The 17,248-nt window shown below is 42.6% G+C and overlaps 1 protein-coding gene across 1 annotated transcript; it reads left to right on the forward strand.

Annotated features, from left to right (window-relative positions):
• Nucleotides 1-8,623: 8,623 nt before the first annotated feature.
• LOC129187187 (gastrula zinc finger protein XlCGF57.1-like) lies at nucleotides 8,624-12,017 on the forward strand. Its single transcript, XM_054786064.1, has 2 exons — nucleotides 8,624-8,741; nucleotides 10,184-12,017. Exon 2 carries the CDS (start codon nucleotides 10,400-10,402, stop codon nucleotides 11,579-11,581), a length of 1,182 nt encoding a protein of 393 aa, XP_054642039.1. The 5' UTR covers nucleotides 8,624-8,741; nucleotides 10,184-10,399; the 3' UTR covers nucleotides 11,582-12,017.
• The last annotated feature ends 5,231 nt before the right edge of the window (nucleotides 12,018-17,248 follow it).

Below are 17,248 nucleotides of genomic sequence, written 5' to 3' on the forward strand. Positions count from 1 at the left end.
ATTCCCCCCACCCACTGATGTGTATAATATATCTGGATAGCTCATTGGCGTCGCACGGTGGCCTAGTGATTAGCACTTTGGCCAACACATTGGGCAATTCTGTGTGGAGTTTGCATGTTCTCCCCGTGTGTGCGTGGGTTTTCTCCGGGTACTCCGGCTTCCTCCCACATTCCAAAAACATGCAGGTGAGGTTAATTGGCGACTCTAAATTGTCCATAGGTATGAATGTGAGTGAATGGTTGTTTGTCTATATGTGCCCTGCGATTGGCTGGCGACCAGTCCAGGGTTACCCCGCCCGTCGCCCGAAGTCAGCTGGGATAGGCTCCAGCATGCCCCCGCGACCCTAATGAGGATGAAGCGGTATAGAAAATGGATGGATGGATATAATAGCTAAGAGGAAATGTGCGTACTTTTTTGTTCTGATCATGATATATGTATTTCTTTAAGGGACGAAGGCTGCGTTACTTGAAGGAATGGGAGAATCTCCCCGCTTTTTAATGTCAAATATAGATGTTCTGTTAGCCTCTTCATCTGCTTTGTACACTATGTACGCTGTGCCAATGTAGTCGCGATGTGAGTAGTAAGATGGCGTCTCTTTGGCTTCAGCGGCTTGCACCGGCGGGTGCGACCTATGAGCTATCCAGACTTATTAGTACAGATCAGTGTTCCCCACGCAGAACATTCTTCTTCTTCTTTTAGTTTAATGGCGGGTTGCAACCATGACTTTAAAAGGTGCATACCGCCACCTACTGTACCAGAGTATGTAACATGAGCCATATACAGTATCTTACTTTATACTAATGTGGTGATATGAGAAGACACGTGCACTGCTTATTGGACTGATCGTCATTGGTTGTTAGCGCTAGATGGCGTTCTATAAGAGTGCCTGTTGCTTTGTCGCTCGCCCTTTGACCTCTCGCTGGGTGCCCTCCTTCAGCGTTCACTGCCGCGTTCGCTTCTTGCCTCTCGGCAGCACAGACAGCCGCTGCATAAACGGGGTTAACTAAACTCAAGGTAGGGTTCCCCCTGGTTACGGCGTAGCGCACAGCTTAGCTTAGTTTATAGCCTCTATGCTATGTTTATAGGCTCCCGTGTCTGCGCCTCTCGCCTCTCTCTCAATGAGCGACAAGCTTGCTGTCAAGTGGTAAGTATGTCCGTCTTCCTGGTGTATGAGCTGTCTATTCCAATTTGATTTGTTCCTCCTTTTTTCTGTTTTTGGTAGACGCTGCCGTCTTGCCCGTGTGCAAATTTCCGAGCTGACACATATTGCATGTTTGTTGTGCCGGTTCTACATGTCCGCCGGTCCCATCTGCTTGCTGTTAATGCCGCTTTTCTACTGCGGCTACTGCACGCTTGATAGATGCGAGCGACCCTTCAGTGTCTACAACTAGCTGGGGGCTACGTTTGGGGTTTCTACGGGAGCTACCCCACTCCCCCCTACGGAACGCTTTCCCCCCACCAAACAACGAACTGTGCCGCTCGCGTTGACTTGAGCAAAGTCAGAACTGACTGAACTGTTGCTCTATTTTGCACAGAAATGTTTGTTGTAAAAATTGTGTTTTTTCCCAGGAGCTGCGGGTCAAATGGTGGTGGTGGTAGTGGTGCTCCTTCGGTGGTGGTAACTTTGTTTGTATATATTTGCAAAGCACTTGTTTTGGTTGATTTTGGTTTTGTAGTGGTTTTGTTGTGTTTTGGTGCTTTATTTAGGTTGCCCCATTTAGTTTCCCCCATCCATCCAGCCTAACTCCAGCTCCCTGGCGCTTTGTGGGTGTGTGAGTTCCTTGGCGCCACATTTTTAGAAGACAACAAGAGCCAATATTTTAATTAACTTGAAATAAAAGTCTGTTTTAAGAATTTGAAATAAGAATAATAAATATTGTAAATGGAGCCAGTGTCTCCGTCGCCTCATTCAAAGTAAGCTTACCTGTGTGCCTTAGTTTCATATTTCCCCTCTTAGGGGTGGCGTTGTTAAACCCTTTACTACATCAGTCCATACAAACTTTGAACCCTTCCCCTCCCTCCCTCCACTAACTTACTGTAGATAATGAGGAGACTACTTATACTACTACTACTAATAATAATAATAATCCTAATAATAATAATACATATGATAAAATATTCTAATAATTTTCTATATTCTATTATATAATCCCGTGTCCTTCAAATATTCTATCGCTGCCCTCTGTATATCTCTAACCCCCTCCCCACCTGTTCCTAAAATACCCTCAATGCTCCATTCCCTTCCCATCTTATTAATCCTTTTCCTTAACTTTAACTTCCCTATATCTCTTGCAGTGTAGTACTATGTGTTCTACGTCCTCTATACTTTTGCATACATACATACATACTTTTGATTTACATTTCCCTACCAAAAACATCTTGTCATTGAACCCGGTGTGATTGAACCTCATCCTAGTTAACACTATTTCCTCTTTCTCCCGCTACTCCCCTCATCCCACCTATTTTGCCATTTCTCCATCATTTGTTTTTTGATTATTGCCTTAACTTCGCCTTTACCAGCAGGTACATTTATAATTTCATTTCTTCTAATCCCCATTTTAGCCATTTTATCTGCCACCTCGTTCCCTTCCACCCCTACATGTGCAGGTACCCAGCAGAATCTTATTTCTATTTTGAACATGCGTCACTGGAACAGGCTTTGATGTATTTCTAATAGTAAATCCTCCCCACTTGATTCCATATCTTTTATACTGTATAAGGCTGCCAGAGAGTCCACACAGCATACCCCTCTATCTGCTTTTATTTCCTCTATCCATTGCAGGCCAATAATCATTGCCATCATGTCTGCTGTATAAACCGAGAGCTGGTCTGGTAATCTTTTAATGATGCTATAGTTCATTGGTGGTCCATAGATTCCAATCCCCACCTTCCCTTCTTCGCTTTTTCATCCATCTGTAGAAATATCTAAATAACTGTAATATTTGTTTCTAATATATTGACTTGCTTTATGTCCTTTTTCACTATCTTTCCATTTATTTTTTAACTCTGTTGTATATACATCTACTACAGGTTTTGGAAATAGCCAGATAAGAATATTGCTTATGGGTGTAGAATTATTAATATGTATATTTGTTATGTTATATTTATCTATTTTATCTTTAATTACCCGCCCAAAGCTATTACTTTTGGTTGCATTATACTCCCAACAGTCCTCCATCACATCCTTGGCCAGATGTCCATGCCTACATCCTTTAAGTCTACTCCAGTATGTCAACATAAGTTGATCTCTTCTCAGGTCATACGCTACTTCTCCTAACTCAACCTGCATTGCTTTCATTGGTGTTGATGTGATTGCACCTGTACTTATCCTAAATGCTTTGGGAATATTTCTATTTTCCTTAAATGTGTTTTAGCTGCAGCTCCATTTACAAAACTTCCATAATCTATATTTGCTCTCATCAAAGCTCTATATACGTATATACATTAGTGATTGTTTATCTGCTCCCCACTCCTTACCTGTAACAGCTCTCATTAAGTTTATAATCTTCTTACATTTCTCTTCTACCTTTTCCACATGGGTCTTCCATGTGCCTTTCTGATCTAGCCACATACCAAGGTATTTCAGATTGTCTACTTTTGCAATGTTTTGTCCATACAGCATCAGGTTCTGATTTTTTATGCCTTTTTTCCTGGTAATCGTCATGTAACATGTTTTATTGGGTGATAGCTTAAATCCCCAGTCATACCACCATTGTTCTATCTTCTTTATTGCTTCCTTCATTTTACTTGTCACGTTTACAGAATCTCGTCCCCTTGCCCAAATAACTCCATCATCTGCGTGTAGGGCCGACCCAATCCTTCTATCCAGATTCATGAATATATCATTTATCATTACATTAAACAAAACTGGGCTAATTACACTCCCCTGTGGTATACCATTTGCTATACTGTATTCTTCTGACATCTCTGATCCTATTTTTACTTTGAATTTTCTGTCCGATATGAAATCAAGAACCCAGTTATAAAGCCTACCTCTAATTCCCATCCTATTCATCTTAATCAATAAACCTTCCCGCCACATGGAGTCATAAGCCTTTTCAATATCAAAGAATAGAATATTCATCAAGTCTTTCATTTGAAAGCTTTTCTCTATTTCATGACTTACTCTCACTACAGCATCCATTGTTGATCGTCCTTTTCTAAACCCACACTGATAAGTTGCAAGTAACCGTGGACGTTCAAGGAAATAATGAAGTCTTCTAACTAGAACTTTCTCCATCCATTTGCATAGATGTGATGTTAGAGCAATAGGTCGATAGTTCTCAGGATGCTTTGGATCCTTACCAGGTTTATTAAATGGTAAAATCAATGCACTTTTCCACTGCTTCGGTATTTTCCCTTCTTCCCACATCTTGTTAAATAAATATCATATTTTTCCCAACATATTTTCTGGTAAGTTCTGTAACATAATATAACTCAACTGGTCTTCTCCTGTTGCAGTATCTTTACTTTTATTTAATACTGTCAGCAATTCATTCACATTAATTTCAACATCCATCACACTCTCCTCACCATCCTGTCTTAGAAACACATCCCTATTCTCTTGTATCATCCTCTCCTTCCCTATTCTATGATTAGCATCCAGATGGTCTCCACTATGCACCCCCGCAAACTTGCTTTTTGCTTTGCTTTTTCCTGACCAGTCCCAGCCATTGTTCCATTATCTTCTAATGCAGGTATTTGAACAAACACCTTTTTCCCACTCATCTTCTTCAACATTGACCATACATCTCCTATCTTGATTTGCCTTCCTATGGCAGAGCAATAATCCCTCCATGCGTTTTGTTTACTGTTTTTAATTACTCTTCGGCCTCTGGTCATTTGACATTTTCTTGGCTGAGTTTCTTCCTTAACCTTCTTAATGTGCTATTTCGCTCTTTTCCAGCTGTTGTGCACTTTTCATTCCACCATGGAACCATTTTCCTTTCCCTCCAATTGACTTCCACGGTATACTTTTCATTGCTGCCTCTGTTATCTTATTTGTCATCTTAACTGTGCATTCCTCTATGCCACCTTCCATTGATATTGAATTTGCTGCTTTGCTACATTCCTCCCTGAATTTTCCCCAATGCGCTTTTGAAAAGCACCATTTTTTCTGTCTGGGTCTTTCTTTGACATCTACTTCTGCGTTTATTGTACAACCTCTGGGGAAATGATCACTTCCTATACTTGTGGTTTCATTTACATACCATTCACAGGAACTTGCCAAGCTATGTGAGACCAGAGTTAAACCAATGCATGACATTCTATTTGAGCATATATCTATTCTTGTTCCATTTCCCTTGATGAAGCAGACTAACTGTCTGATATCCATGAGTTCTCCTACTACTATTCCATTGTGATCTGTTTGCTGACTTCCCCATCAACTATGATGTGCATTAAAGTCCCCACACCAGATCTCTCTACCACCATGCCTCCTTATTATCTTCTCCATTGTTTCAACATCTAGTAGTTTACAGGGGTTATATATATTAATAATGATTATATTTGTATTTGCTTGATGTATTTCAATAATCACACATTCTATTTCATTTAATGTTGTTATTCTATTATACTTCTATATTGTTCCATCCCTCACAAATGCTGCACACCCTCCCCCTTGCTTTTCTTTTCTATGGAATGGCACTGATTCATAGCCATGCAACACATCATCCACATGTGGTCTAAGCCATGTTTCTTGCACACGTATCATATCAGGTCTTTTCCCACTTTCTCTTCTACATTTCTTAAGTTCTTGTCCGTTTGCTATGAAACTTCTTGCATTCCATGGTAGGATGTGGAGTACCGTGATGTGTTGGATGAACGTTCTGACATCCTGCATCTTTGTGTAGAGTCAACATAGCATGTATTTCTTCTGCTTTCAGGTCCTTGATGTTTCAATATTGTTCTGCAGCTTCCACAACCGTTTTGATCCTGTCACTTTTCCTTTCTTGCCTGATGGCCACATTGATGATTTTACATATAAAAGCTACAAAGTTCTTTTTCCTTACAATTAATGTTTCTTCTTCTATTGCACACTTATGGTTACATTTCTGTTGGGGAGCAGTCCATTCTAATTGAGATCTTCCATGGCGTGTTCTCTGAGGAAGTCCTCGTGCATGTCCTGTATGTTCTAGATGAGCTTAATTACACACATAGCTAGATTCTTTACTGCTTCAGCATATCATACCTTATTTTCTCTTTTGTATTTTTGCACTTCTTTGGCATGTCTTTGCACTTCACAGCCACCATATGCGGCACTGTGTTCTCCTCCACAGTTGCAACATCTTAGCTTAGCATCGCTAGCACACTTCCCATAGTCATGTTCTCCACCACACTTTGCACACCTTTGCCTCCACTGACATTGCTGTGCTGTGTGTCCCATTCTCTGACATTTATAGCATCTTAGTGGTTGAGGGATGTACCCCCTCACCCTAAAATTCATACATCCTATACGTATGTCTGCCGGTATTGTCTTTTCAAATACAAGTAATACAGACAAACTGTCACTTTTTACTCCTCCTCTGCTGGTTTGGAGTCGTCTAGCTTCTGTTATTTTGCCACCTCTTATTTCTCTCTTCACCTCATCCATGGACATTTCCATCGCTACGTTTGATAGAACTCCTCTTATTGCTGCTTCCTCTCCTGGTATGTGTACTTGTATTTCTCCTCCATCAAGGTCCTTCAACTTCATCATATGTCCTTGCTGCTGATATTAGTATTCTTCTGTTATTGAGCATTTTGGCGTATTTAACTTTCCCTATTTCTTTTTCAATTGCTTTAGTCAAATGAACTGGGTGAAAATGTCCTTTATCTTTGCTCATTGTAATAAGAACTTTGCATTCTTCATCTGACTCTTCTTTGCCGTTTGTTTTAGCTCCTATTTTTTCTTTGTTTGTCTTCCATCATGATCTTTTCCGCTGCTTGCTTCTGATCATGACTGTTTCCTTGCTATTTTTACGTGTGTGTGTACTCCATCTCCTCTGCCCCTTCGTCGCTAACATCATCTGAGCTACAGCCCATTGTTACACTCACGGTACAGTTTGGTTGCACCCGCACTTCAGCTCCCTCCGCACCGCCGCCACCAGCTCTTCGTGTCTCTTTTGGTTTGTTGCCGGTCGTGGCGCACCGGTCTCGTCGTACCGGGCCCATATAGGCCGTCGGCCGAGACTTATGCAGTCCACTTCCCACAACCCACCTCCAGTCCAGACATCAAATCTCTCAACTGTATATTCAATACTTATTGTATTCCTTATCTCGCACTTTTCACGCTTCAATTTGGGCGCCTCGAACCTTGCCTTTCGTTTCGCCGACAACCGGAAGTCAAAGCCCACAGAACATTCCCCCTGCAACTTGTTGTAAGTCTAAACATTCCCACTCAAATCCTATCCTCCAATCGGAGCGTCGCCTTTTTTCCACATCAAATATCTTGTCAGCAGTGAAGGTATTTTACGGATCAAATAACGTGATAGCCTACACAGAAGCTACATTTAAACAGGCATTTCTACATTTTTAATGCAGCAGAGTTTCTGCTGCGGTAACCATGGTGATGGCAGACGCTCCTTCAAGTGACCTTCCGTGCCAGTCCGGCTGTAGAGCACGCAGCGGGTGACTGACAGAGAAGGGGAGAGACGTGGAGAGCGAATGTCGTGAATCTTGACAAGCGTTGGGAAATACCTCAATGTATTGACGTCACGTGTCATTTTGGATCGGCCTGTTACCATTCGAACATGAACTAAGCTTTTTATGTAAGGTCAAGGATGTGATTGGCGAACACGTGACCAAAGAAAAGGAAATGACCAAGGAGGCACAACCTAATCACAGGAAAAGTATCACAACATAACAAAAGCTTTTTCTACTGTTTATCAAAAAACATTGCACTTTCTTTATTAATTTGTCCTTTCCTAATTTCTTCTTCCAAACAAAACGAAAACCACTTTGGTAACTTTTTAGTACTTCCTTCAATTCCAAATGATAAACCAGTCTTTCATTTATCAATTTTTCCATTGTTTTACCCAAATTAGAGGTCCTCTTCCGGATTCTTACCTGGTTTACACAGCGGGATTATAACTGCTTCTTTCCACTCTGTTGGTAACTTTCCTTCCTCCCATGTGTGATTGTACAAGTTTAACACAGTTCCCTGGGGTAGTGTTCTTTAACCCCTTGAACTCTACCTAATTGCCCATTGAAATGTCATCCCTATTGTATTTCCATATTCATTATTATTGTCCTCTATCAACTGTTTAATTTCTCACGAGTATTTAACATTGTAATTGGCATGGCTAGACCTTTTTAAATCAAATAAACTAAACAAACAAACAACATAATATCAATGTGCTGGTCTTCACGCTATAAATACATAAATATATGACACGCATTGCTCGGCAAATTGCGTGACAATCATCTTGTCATCCAGCCTGTTTGGTAGTGAAGCTGCCATAAGAGCCAGCTTTGAGTCAATTCTTACATTTAAGTTAATTATGTTAAGTTAGTGTGTGTTAAATTGATAAATGTTAAGATTTACAATATTACTGTATTTATAGGACTTATTTACGTTGACGTGCAGCTCGATTCTGATGTGGAACCAATGTTTGCTAGTGCGTGTGTTTCAGTAAGACGTTAATGATTGGTGCACACCAAGACATCACCAAGCCAACGAGCAAGAAGCGGCCTTCACAAGTTGCTGTTGTAACTCTCAGAAGACGCTGTTGTACTCCTCTCTAGTGCACGTGGCCAATGAGGTAATATAAATACAATAACCTTTTACACTCTTTAAGTTGTTTAAATATGATGCCGTTCTAAATGAATGTGCTATTGTTAGCCGCTAACGTTAGCCCGCTAGCCTGCTAGCAGGTCTGTGTGGTTCATGCAAAGCCATATTTTATTTGTGAATATTATACAAATGTCTACCTTTTGGTTCTCTGTCCCATTCTTCCTGTCACTTCTTTATAAGCCTTTCTTTCACAAGTGAGTTCATTTCGGCTTCACTCTACTTAATATTTACCCCTACGTGTGCTCTCCTTGTTGCTGTCTTGGCATATGTATCTACCAACTCATTCCCCTCCACTCCTATATGTGCTGGCACCCATTTTGCTCGCTGGCACCGACTCTCCAGTGTAAACAGACAGATGATCAGTAATTCTACAGCTGATTGCAATATTTAATACTGGGATAACAAAGGAAACTACCCCAAATTCCCTACACGGAGCGCAGTTGCAGCAGAGTAAATACAACAAGCTAAAGTGTTTCGTGGCCGCCTACGTAAGATTTGTGGAGCCACTTTACATATAGCTTGTTCAGGATAGAGCCCGACCCATGTGGGTTTTTGGGAATATTTGGGATATCCGATATATAATCTGATATATGAAATAAGAGCGTTGACATAGACAGGATATTTACTGTAAGTGAACATCAATTCTTATCATAGCCAAAATAGGATTGAACACAAAGAAGCAGAAGACTACTAAATGAAAATAAGGAAGTTGAATTAGTAAGGCTGCCAACATAAGGACATGCCTCTTTGTGATTTACTTTTATGTGTTGCCACAAGTTTGTAGTGTTCTTTGCTTTGCTGGTGCTGGAGCCCTGGCTAACTTGCACACTGCACATGTTGCATCTAACGTAACGCCTGTTGAGTCTTTTGTGAAGTGGCTCCACACCTTCCAATGTATCACATGACAACTAAATACATGACTTGGAACATGATTAGAATGAAGACATGAACTTGTGAACGTATGAGCCCCTGTAAATCCTGCATGGAAGTATGAAGTGAAGTGGGACGCTGTGTATATCTGCATAGATCTTTATTTCACTTTAGTACGTCTAAGATATTGGTGGACATGTGGATTAACACTTGCATCTATCTTTGTTTATCTCACAGAGATGCAACTTACACGACGTTAAAACGCTGTCATATGCTCTCTAAAACTTGTGTGAAAAAAAACTAGAATGTTCCCCTTGACGGGCCCTAGTGTAGTGTAGTGTAGTGTAGTGTAATGTAGTGTTGTGTTGTTTTACAAAGTCACAGCTGGTGTAAACAAATGTAGTCTGCTGCAGCCGAGTGAGTGAGGCAGGAAGAGTGGCACCTCGCTGTGTGTTTGTGTGTGAGGGGGAGGGGCCGTTTTTTTTTTTTTTTTAGAATGCACAGAAAGCTTCCACAATAATTCCTTTTTGTGTCCCACAGACATTCACAGCTGGTTGGTCATCAAGAAGAATATCCTACTCAGCCACAGGGGAGGAAGAGTAAGAACTCTCACTGACTGAGGAGGGAGAGCATTTTCTCGACACAGAGGAGGCGGCTCTCACCAGGTTGCCACTGACTGGTGTCTCTGTGAAGACCAAAGACCCTGGAGAAAAACCACCTGAGTCCTCACAGCTTCATCATAGTCAAAGTGAGGCGATGAGAGACGGGGAGCCACAGCCCCCCTATGTTAAAGAGGATGGGGAGGAGCCACAGCCCCCCTGTGTTAAGGTGGAAGAGGAGGAGCTGCAGCCTACCCACATTAAAGAGGAAGAGGAGCCACAGCCCACCCACATTAAAGAGGAAGAGGAGGAGCGACAGCCCCCCTATGTTAAAGAGGAAGAGGAAGAACTCTCCATCACTCAGGAGGGAGAGCATCTTCTAGGGCCGGAGGAGGCTGATCTCACCAGGTTGCCACTGACTGGTGTCTCTGTGAAGATCGAAGACCCTGAAGACAAACCACCTGAGTCCTCACAGCTTCATCATAGTCCAAGTGAGGAGATGAGAGAGGCGGAGCCTTCATGCAGCAGCTCACTGCAACACATGACAACAGAAGCTGATGGAGACCACTGTGGAGGATCACAAGCAGACAACCTCTTAGCTCCACTGTCAGATAGTGACGACACAACGTCACACTCTCCTGAAGGTGAAGACAGCGACTTCACCCAAGAATCTCTGAGCAGCGATACAGACTGTGAAGGTGATATGATGACTCACACTGGCAACAAACACTCTGAAAGCTCTAAAAAGAAGACAGGTAAACGTTTTAACTGCTCAGTTTGTGATAAAAGATTTTCTCATAAGAGCCATTTGGCTCGACACATGAGAACCCACACAGGAGAAAAACCTTTTAGTTGCTCAGACTGCGGTAAACGCTTCACTTTAAAGACACACATGCAATTACATATGAGAACACACACAGGAGAAAAACCTTTTAGTTGCTCAGACTGTGGCAAACGCTTCACTCAAAAGGCACACATGCAATTACATATGAGAACACACACAGGAGAAAAACCTTTTAGTTGCTCAGACTGTGGAAAATGCTTCACTGAAAAGGCACCCATGCAAAGACACATGAGGACACACACAGGAGAAAAACTTTTTAATTGCTCAGACTGTGGTAAAAGCTTCACTCAAAAGACACACATGCGATTACACGTGAGAATGCACACAGGAGAAAAACCATTTATTTGCTCAGACTGTGGCAAACGTTTCACTCAAAAGACACACATGCAATCACACATGAGAACACACACAGGAGAAAAACCTTTTAGTTGCTCAAATTGTGGCGACGCATTTTCTTGGAGGTCCTCTTTGATAAGACACATGCAGAGTCACTGATGGTCTCCTGCTTGACTGGCCTGACTTCCATGCAGTCACTGTGTTGCTACTGTGTTGTAATATTCTTTGCATGTGTCTTTGTTCAATAAATACATCTTGTTTTTATTCATGTGTAAAAGAAAGACACGGTGACTGCAGTGGTTTCATTTGTCGTTCAAGGTGTTTTATTTGACTGTATGCTGTCATCACTAAATGCTGTAACTGATGAAGTCACTTCCTGTTCCATTACTTCCAAAATTGGGTCTGGAAAGTAGTGATTTGATTCCTTTTACTGACTTGAGTTCTTATGATTCACTCATTGGGGTACGGACCGCTTTCAGGAGGCCTTTTTTAAAATAGTAGTTTTTCTTTCTTATTTTGCTGTGTTGATTTGATTTTCGTTATATTGTTGGAATTGTAATCAATGAGATTTGAATGCAATGTGAATAAAGCTTCAATCGTGATATTTACTCAGTTATAAGTCTGGAGGTCTGTGATTGACTTTACAGCATTCCAATAAGCAATGACGTGCGGTGAGCTTTATGGCTGGTGACTGTGAAGAAGACTTAAGTGAATTTTAGAGGTTTTTACTGAATAAGGCACCCAGATCGTACACGAATAAAGAATGTGGCATTATACCACGTAAACTAGAGATGCAGGATACTTTTTTTTTTTCAATAGATAACATTTTTTAAATTTTGATTTAACTGTAGTTTGAGCACACCTGAGTGGATTGGAACAAATTAAGATTTCACCAAGCGTACCTTTTGATGTGTCCTAATGAAATATGATGATGTTACTACTACCACATCACTACTCAGGAGAACCAGAGTACCGATGGGGAGGAGTCACCTGGCGTGGCCCAGCGAGGTGCACGGTATTCGGGCACACGCTCCCAGCAGCTGTTGTGATGCCACGGAGGTCTCTGGCAAACCTTTTGCACTTTTCAAATGTCGCAGCACTGGCATTTCAGGTGGCTGATAAGGTGCTTTGTGCTCAATGTTTTTTTTCCCCCCTCATCGCGTAGCATTTGGTACAACTGGGACCCAAAATGTCTTCCTTGGAAAGTGAATGTGAGATCAGGGGAAGTTACGACAGCCGGTTAACGGTACAGAATTTGCACTTGATTTGCTCACCTGCACAGTACGGGTCATTTCCTTACGGCTTGGGGTTGGGGAAAGGGTCCTGACTGTCATTTGTGCATATGCGCTAAACAGCAGTTCGGCATACCCAGCCTTCTTTGAATCCATCAGAGGCATGGTCTGGTTACTTTGTTGTTCTACTGGGATACTTCAACGCCCATGTGGGCAATAACAGTGTGACCTGGAGGGGTGTGATTGGGAGGAATGACCTCCCCGATCTGAACCCGTGCGGTGTGATGTGATTGGACTTCAGTGTGAACCACAGTTTGTCCATCACAAACACCATGTCCAACACAAGGATGTCCATCACAAACACCATGTCCAACATAAGAATGTCCACAAGTGCACTTGGTGTAACCCTCGCTGAATGCACTGTAGCTCTGGGTGGTGTAGGTCTCCTGAGCTCTGCATTGTGTTTAATGGTGGTAATATACAGTATATATAGCCCATAAATATAGCCCTATATATATAGCCCACGAGTGAGAGAGGGCGCTATTGAGCCATTACTCCAACCACTGTTAGAACAAGTGGAATCACAATAACCAAAGTAAACCTGTTACATTGGCACCAGGACTCCCTAGGCCGCAGGGCTATGATGGACTTTGTACTCGTATCATCAGACATGCGTCTGCAAGTTGTGGGCACGCAGGTGAAGGGAGGGGCTGAGCTGTCAACTGATCACCATCTGGTGATGAGTTGGATTAGATGGCGGGGGAGGATGCCGGGCACACCTGGGAGACTCAAACGTGTAGTGAGGGTGTGTTGGGAACGTCTGGCAGAGTCTCCTGTTTGTCTTCAACTCTCACCTCCGGCAGAGCTTCGCTTGCATTCCGGGGGAGGACGAGGGTATCGAGTCCGAATGGGCCGTATTTCGTCCCTCCATTGCTGAGGCAGCCGATCGGAGCTGCGGCCGCAAGGTGGTCGTGGCGGCAAGCCCCGTACCCGACGGTGGACACCAGAGGTCAGGGCTGTCATCAAGTGAAGGAGTCCTATCGAGCATGGATTGCTTGTGGGACTCCTGAAACAGCTGACAGGTACCAACAGGTCAAGCACCACGCGGCTTCGGCGGTGATCGAGGCAAAAACTCGGGTGTGGGAGGAGTTCGGTGAGGCCATGGAGCACGACTTTCGGTCGGCCTCAAAGAGGTTCTGGCAAACCGTTCAACGCCTCAGATAGGAGAAGCAGTGCCTGGTCCACACTGTTTACAGTGGGGACGGGGGCCTGCTGACCTCAACTGAGGATACAGTTGGACGGTGGAAGGAATATTTTGAGGCCCTTCTCAATCCCACTGACATACCTTCCATGGAGGAAGCAGAGTCTGAGGACACGAATGCAGACAGTTCCATCGCCATGGCTGAGGTATCTGGGTTAGTCAAAATGGTCCCCCTGTGGCAAAGCTCTGGGGGAGGACCAGTTTCGCCCTGAAATGCTCAAGGCTCTGGATGTTGAGGGACTGTCTTGGCTGTCTCTTGAACATTGCATGGAATTTGGGAACAGTACCTCTGGATTAGCAGACTGGGGTGGTGGTCCCCCTTTTCAACTGGAGCAGGAGCTTCGTTGGCATTGCCAGCAGTAAGTCTAGATGCAACATGTGCAGTGTGCAAGTTAGCCAGGGCTCCAGCAAAGCAAAGAACACTACAAACTTGTGGCAACACCTAAACGTAAATCACAAAGAGGCATGTCCTTATGTTGGCAGCCTTACTAATTCAACTTCCTTATTTTCATTTAGTAGTCTTCTGCTTCTTTGTGTTCAATCCTATTTTGGCTATGATAAGAACTGATGTTCACTTACAGTATACACACTGATCAAAATCTTAAGAGCAGTTGAAAAATTGCTAGAATGATCATTTTGCACATTTGGATCTTAATGAGGTTTTAAGTAGAGCTACAATATGCAAAAACAAGAAGGGGGGGGTGAGACAAAAAGCATTTAGAAAAAGTAATTTACTCAAAACAGCAATTCAACTGAAATAGGCTGTTTATCAGCTGATAAAAAGTTTAAGACCACAGGCAATAAAAGTCAAAATCTGCTCCAAATGTTGATGTAGTGTCATCATTCACACTGTCATGCCCCCCTGATGGTAAAGCTAAGAAGCTCTCTCTTTTTCAACGTGGTGGGATTGTGGAGCTGCATAAGCAAGGCCTCTCGCAGCGTGCCATGGCTGCTGAGGTTGGGAGCAGGAAATCAGCCATTCTAAGTTTTGGAAAGATCCTGAGCATTATGGAACAAAAAAGTCAAGTGGTAGACCCAAAAAAATCACACCTGCGCTGAGCCGGAGGATCCGATTGGCCGTTCATCAAGACACAGGGCGGTCTTCCACCCACATGAAGGCCTTACTGGTGCCGACTGCAGCGCAATAACCATCAGACGCCATCTGCAGGAAAAGGCTTTAAAAAACAAAAAAGGAATTCAAAGACCTCGTCTCCTTCAACACCACAAAAGTGCCCGTTTAGACTTTGCCAGGGAGCATCAAACATGGGACATTGAAAGGTGGAAACAAGTTGTATTCTCTGATGAGAACAAATGTAACCTTGACGGTCCAGATGGCTTCCAACGTTACTGGCATGACAAGGAGATCCCACCTGAGATGTTTTCTACCCAGCACAGCGGAGGGGGGTCCATCATGGTCTGGGGTGCTTTTTCATTCAGTGGAACACCGGAGCTTCAGGTGGTGTGGGGTCGTCAAACAGATGCAGATGTTGCGGCGGGCATCCCTCATGACCGAGGGCCCTCGTCTGTGTGGTACCAGCTGGGTTCTTCAACAGGACAACGCTGCAGGTCACAATGCTGGCTTGACCAAGGACTTCTTCAGGGAGAATAACATCACTCTTTTAGACCATCCTGCATGTTCCCCTCATTTAAATCCCATAGAGAACATTTGGGGATGGATGGCAAAGGAAGTTCCTAAAAATAGCCATCAGTTCCAGACAGTTGATGCCCTTGGTGAAGCCATCTTCACCACTTGGAGCAATGTTCCCACTAGCCTCCTGGAAGCACTGGCATCAAGCATGCCCAAAGCCATTTTGGAAGTGATGAACAAGAACAGTGGAGCTCCTCATTACTGAGTCCTACTGAGAACATTTTTTGTTCTTCTTTGGAGAGTTTTTGGATCTTTTTTGAGCGATGGTCTTAAACTTTTGATCAGCTGATAAACAGCCTATTTCAGTTGAATTGTTGTTTTCAGTATATATATATATATATATATATATATATATACAGTAGTACCTCGCATAACATAAACCTTCTTTTACATAAATTCCACAGAACATAAAGAATTTATGTCAAGTTTTTGCTTCGCATTACAGAAGAAATAGAAATTCCATATAACATAAAGCGTCAAGTAGGTGCAAGTCTTTTTTTTTTCAATCAACTTTATTAATGCCTCAAGTTGGTGCAAGTTCAGACTAACACTTGGCGACGCCTTCTGACGCATAGGCTCTCATTGGCTGATTTTCGGGGCACCGCCTACGCTCTCATCTCATTGGCTGAGTTTTCCACACGTACGTGAGTTTGTGTGAGAGACAGGCTTTTCGCTTCAACCTCCTTCCTCTTCGTAGTCCCCCTGAAACTAACTTAAACAATTAAGTTAAGTTAAAAATTAAAATTTTGCACACAGCATTATCGTGTAGTGCGTGTGCGTTTGTCTGTGAGACCAGCTGACTCTTAGACTCTTTGAGTCGCGTTTCGACTCAGGCTAGTCCTCCTCCTCCTTCCTGCCTCCACTTGCGCTCCTGATCAAGACATCTCGTGAACGGTAAAATTGTTATTGTTTTTCAGTTTTATTCATTTACAGTAATCTTATTTATTACCTTATTTTATATTGGAATGTTACTGTACTACGTTTATGCTAACGTTTTCTTAACGGATTAGGCTATTTACATGTATTTTACGCTTCGTATAACATAAAATCCCTATAACATAAAGGTTCTCGGAACGGAGTATTTATGTTGTAGGGGTGTCTACTGTATATATATATATATATATATATATATATTTTTTTTTAATTTGATTTGAAACATTTATTTCATTCAAGAACGAAGAAAACAAACAGTATTAAAACAATATGACATTAAAACAAACACTCTTCAAACCAGAATGAAGACAAGTCTTATTATCTCTGCCCCTTTTTCAATCACAAACAAGGTCATACTTAAAAACAACAATATAAACAAAAAATATATATATAGCAGCCAGCCACGCAGATGGTTACATATGTCCTCAATTACAACTCAACCAATGCCATTTCCCACAATAACAGTAACCATAGTTAACCACAGGTCCGTTCACTGACGATGTGTCTAGGTTGCACCTCAAGGTGTATTATATCACTAGCTCAACATGGCAATGCCATTGACGTCCGGGAAAGGCCGGATGACAACTCCGAATAGTGCGGTGACAACTGGAGATACAGTGGGCAGCTCGGAGAAACGACAACCGGGGCAGGGAGGGTTAGCAGCCCAACCTGCAGCTTTCGAGAGGAAGCGCCCACAACTTGCTACGAAAAACCCTAATGAGAAATACCCCCAGGGGTGCCCGAGAGGGGGG

Source organism: Dunckerocampus dactyliophorus, chromosome 9, assembly GCF_027744805.1.
Source record: "Dunckerocampus dactyliophorus isolate RoL2022-P2 chromosome 9, RoL_Ddac_1.1, whole genome shotgun sequence".
NCBI lineage: Eukaryota > Metazoa > Chordata > Actinopteri > Syngnathiformes > Syngnathidae > Dunckerocampus > Dunckerocampus dactyliophorus.

What these genes read in the sequence shown, in the direction of transcription:
- LOC129187187 (XM_054786064.1), top strand. Translation starts at nt 10,400, where the DNA reads ATGAGAGACGGGGAGCCACAGCCCCCCTATGTTAAAGAGGATGGGGAG.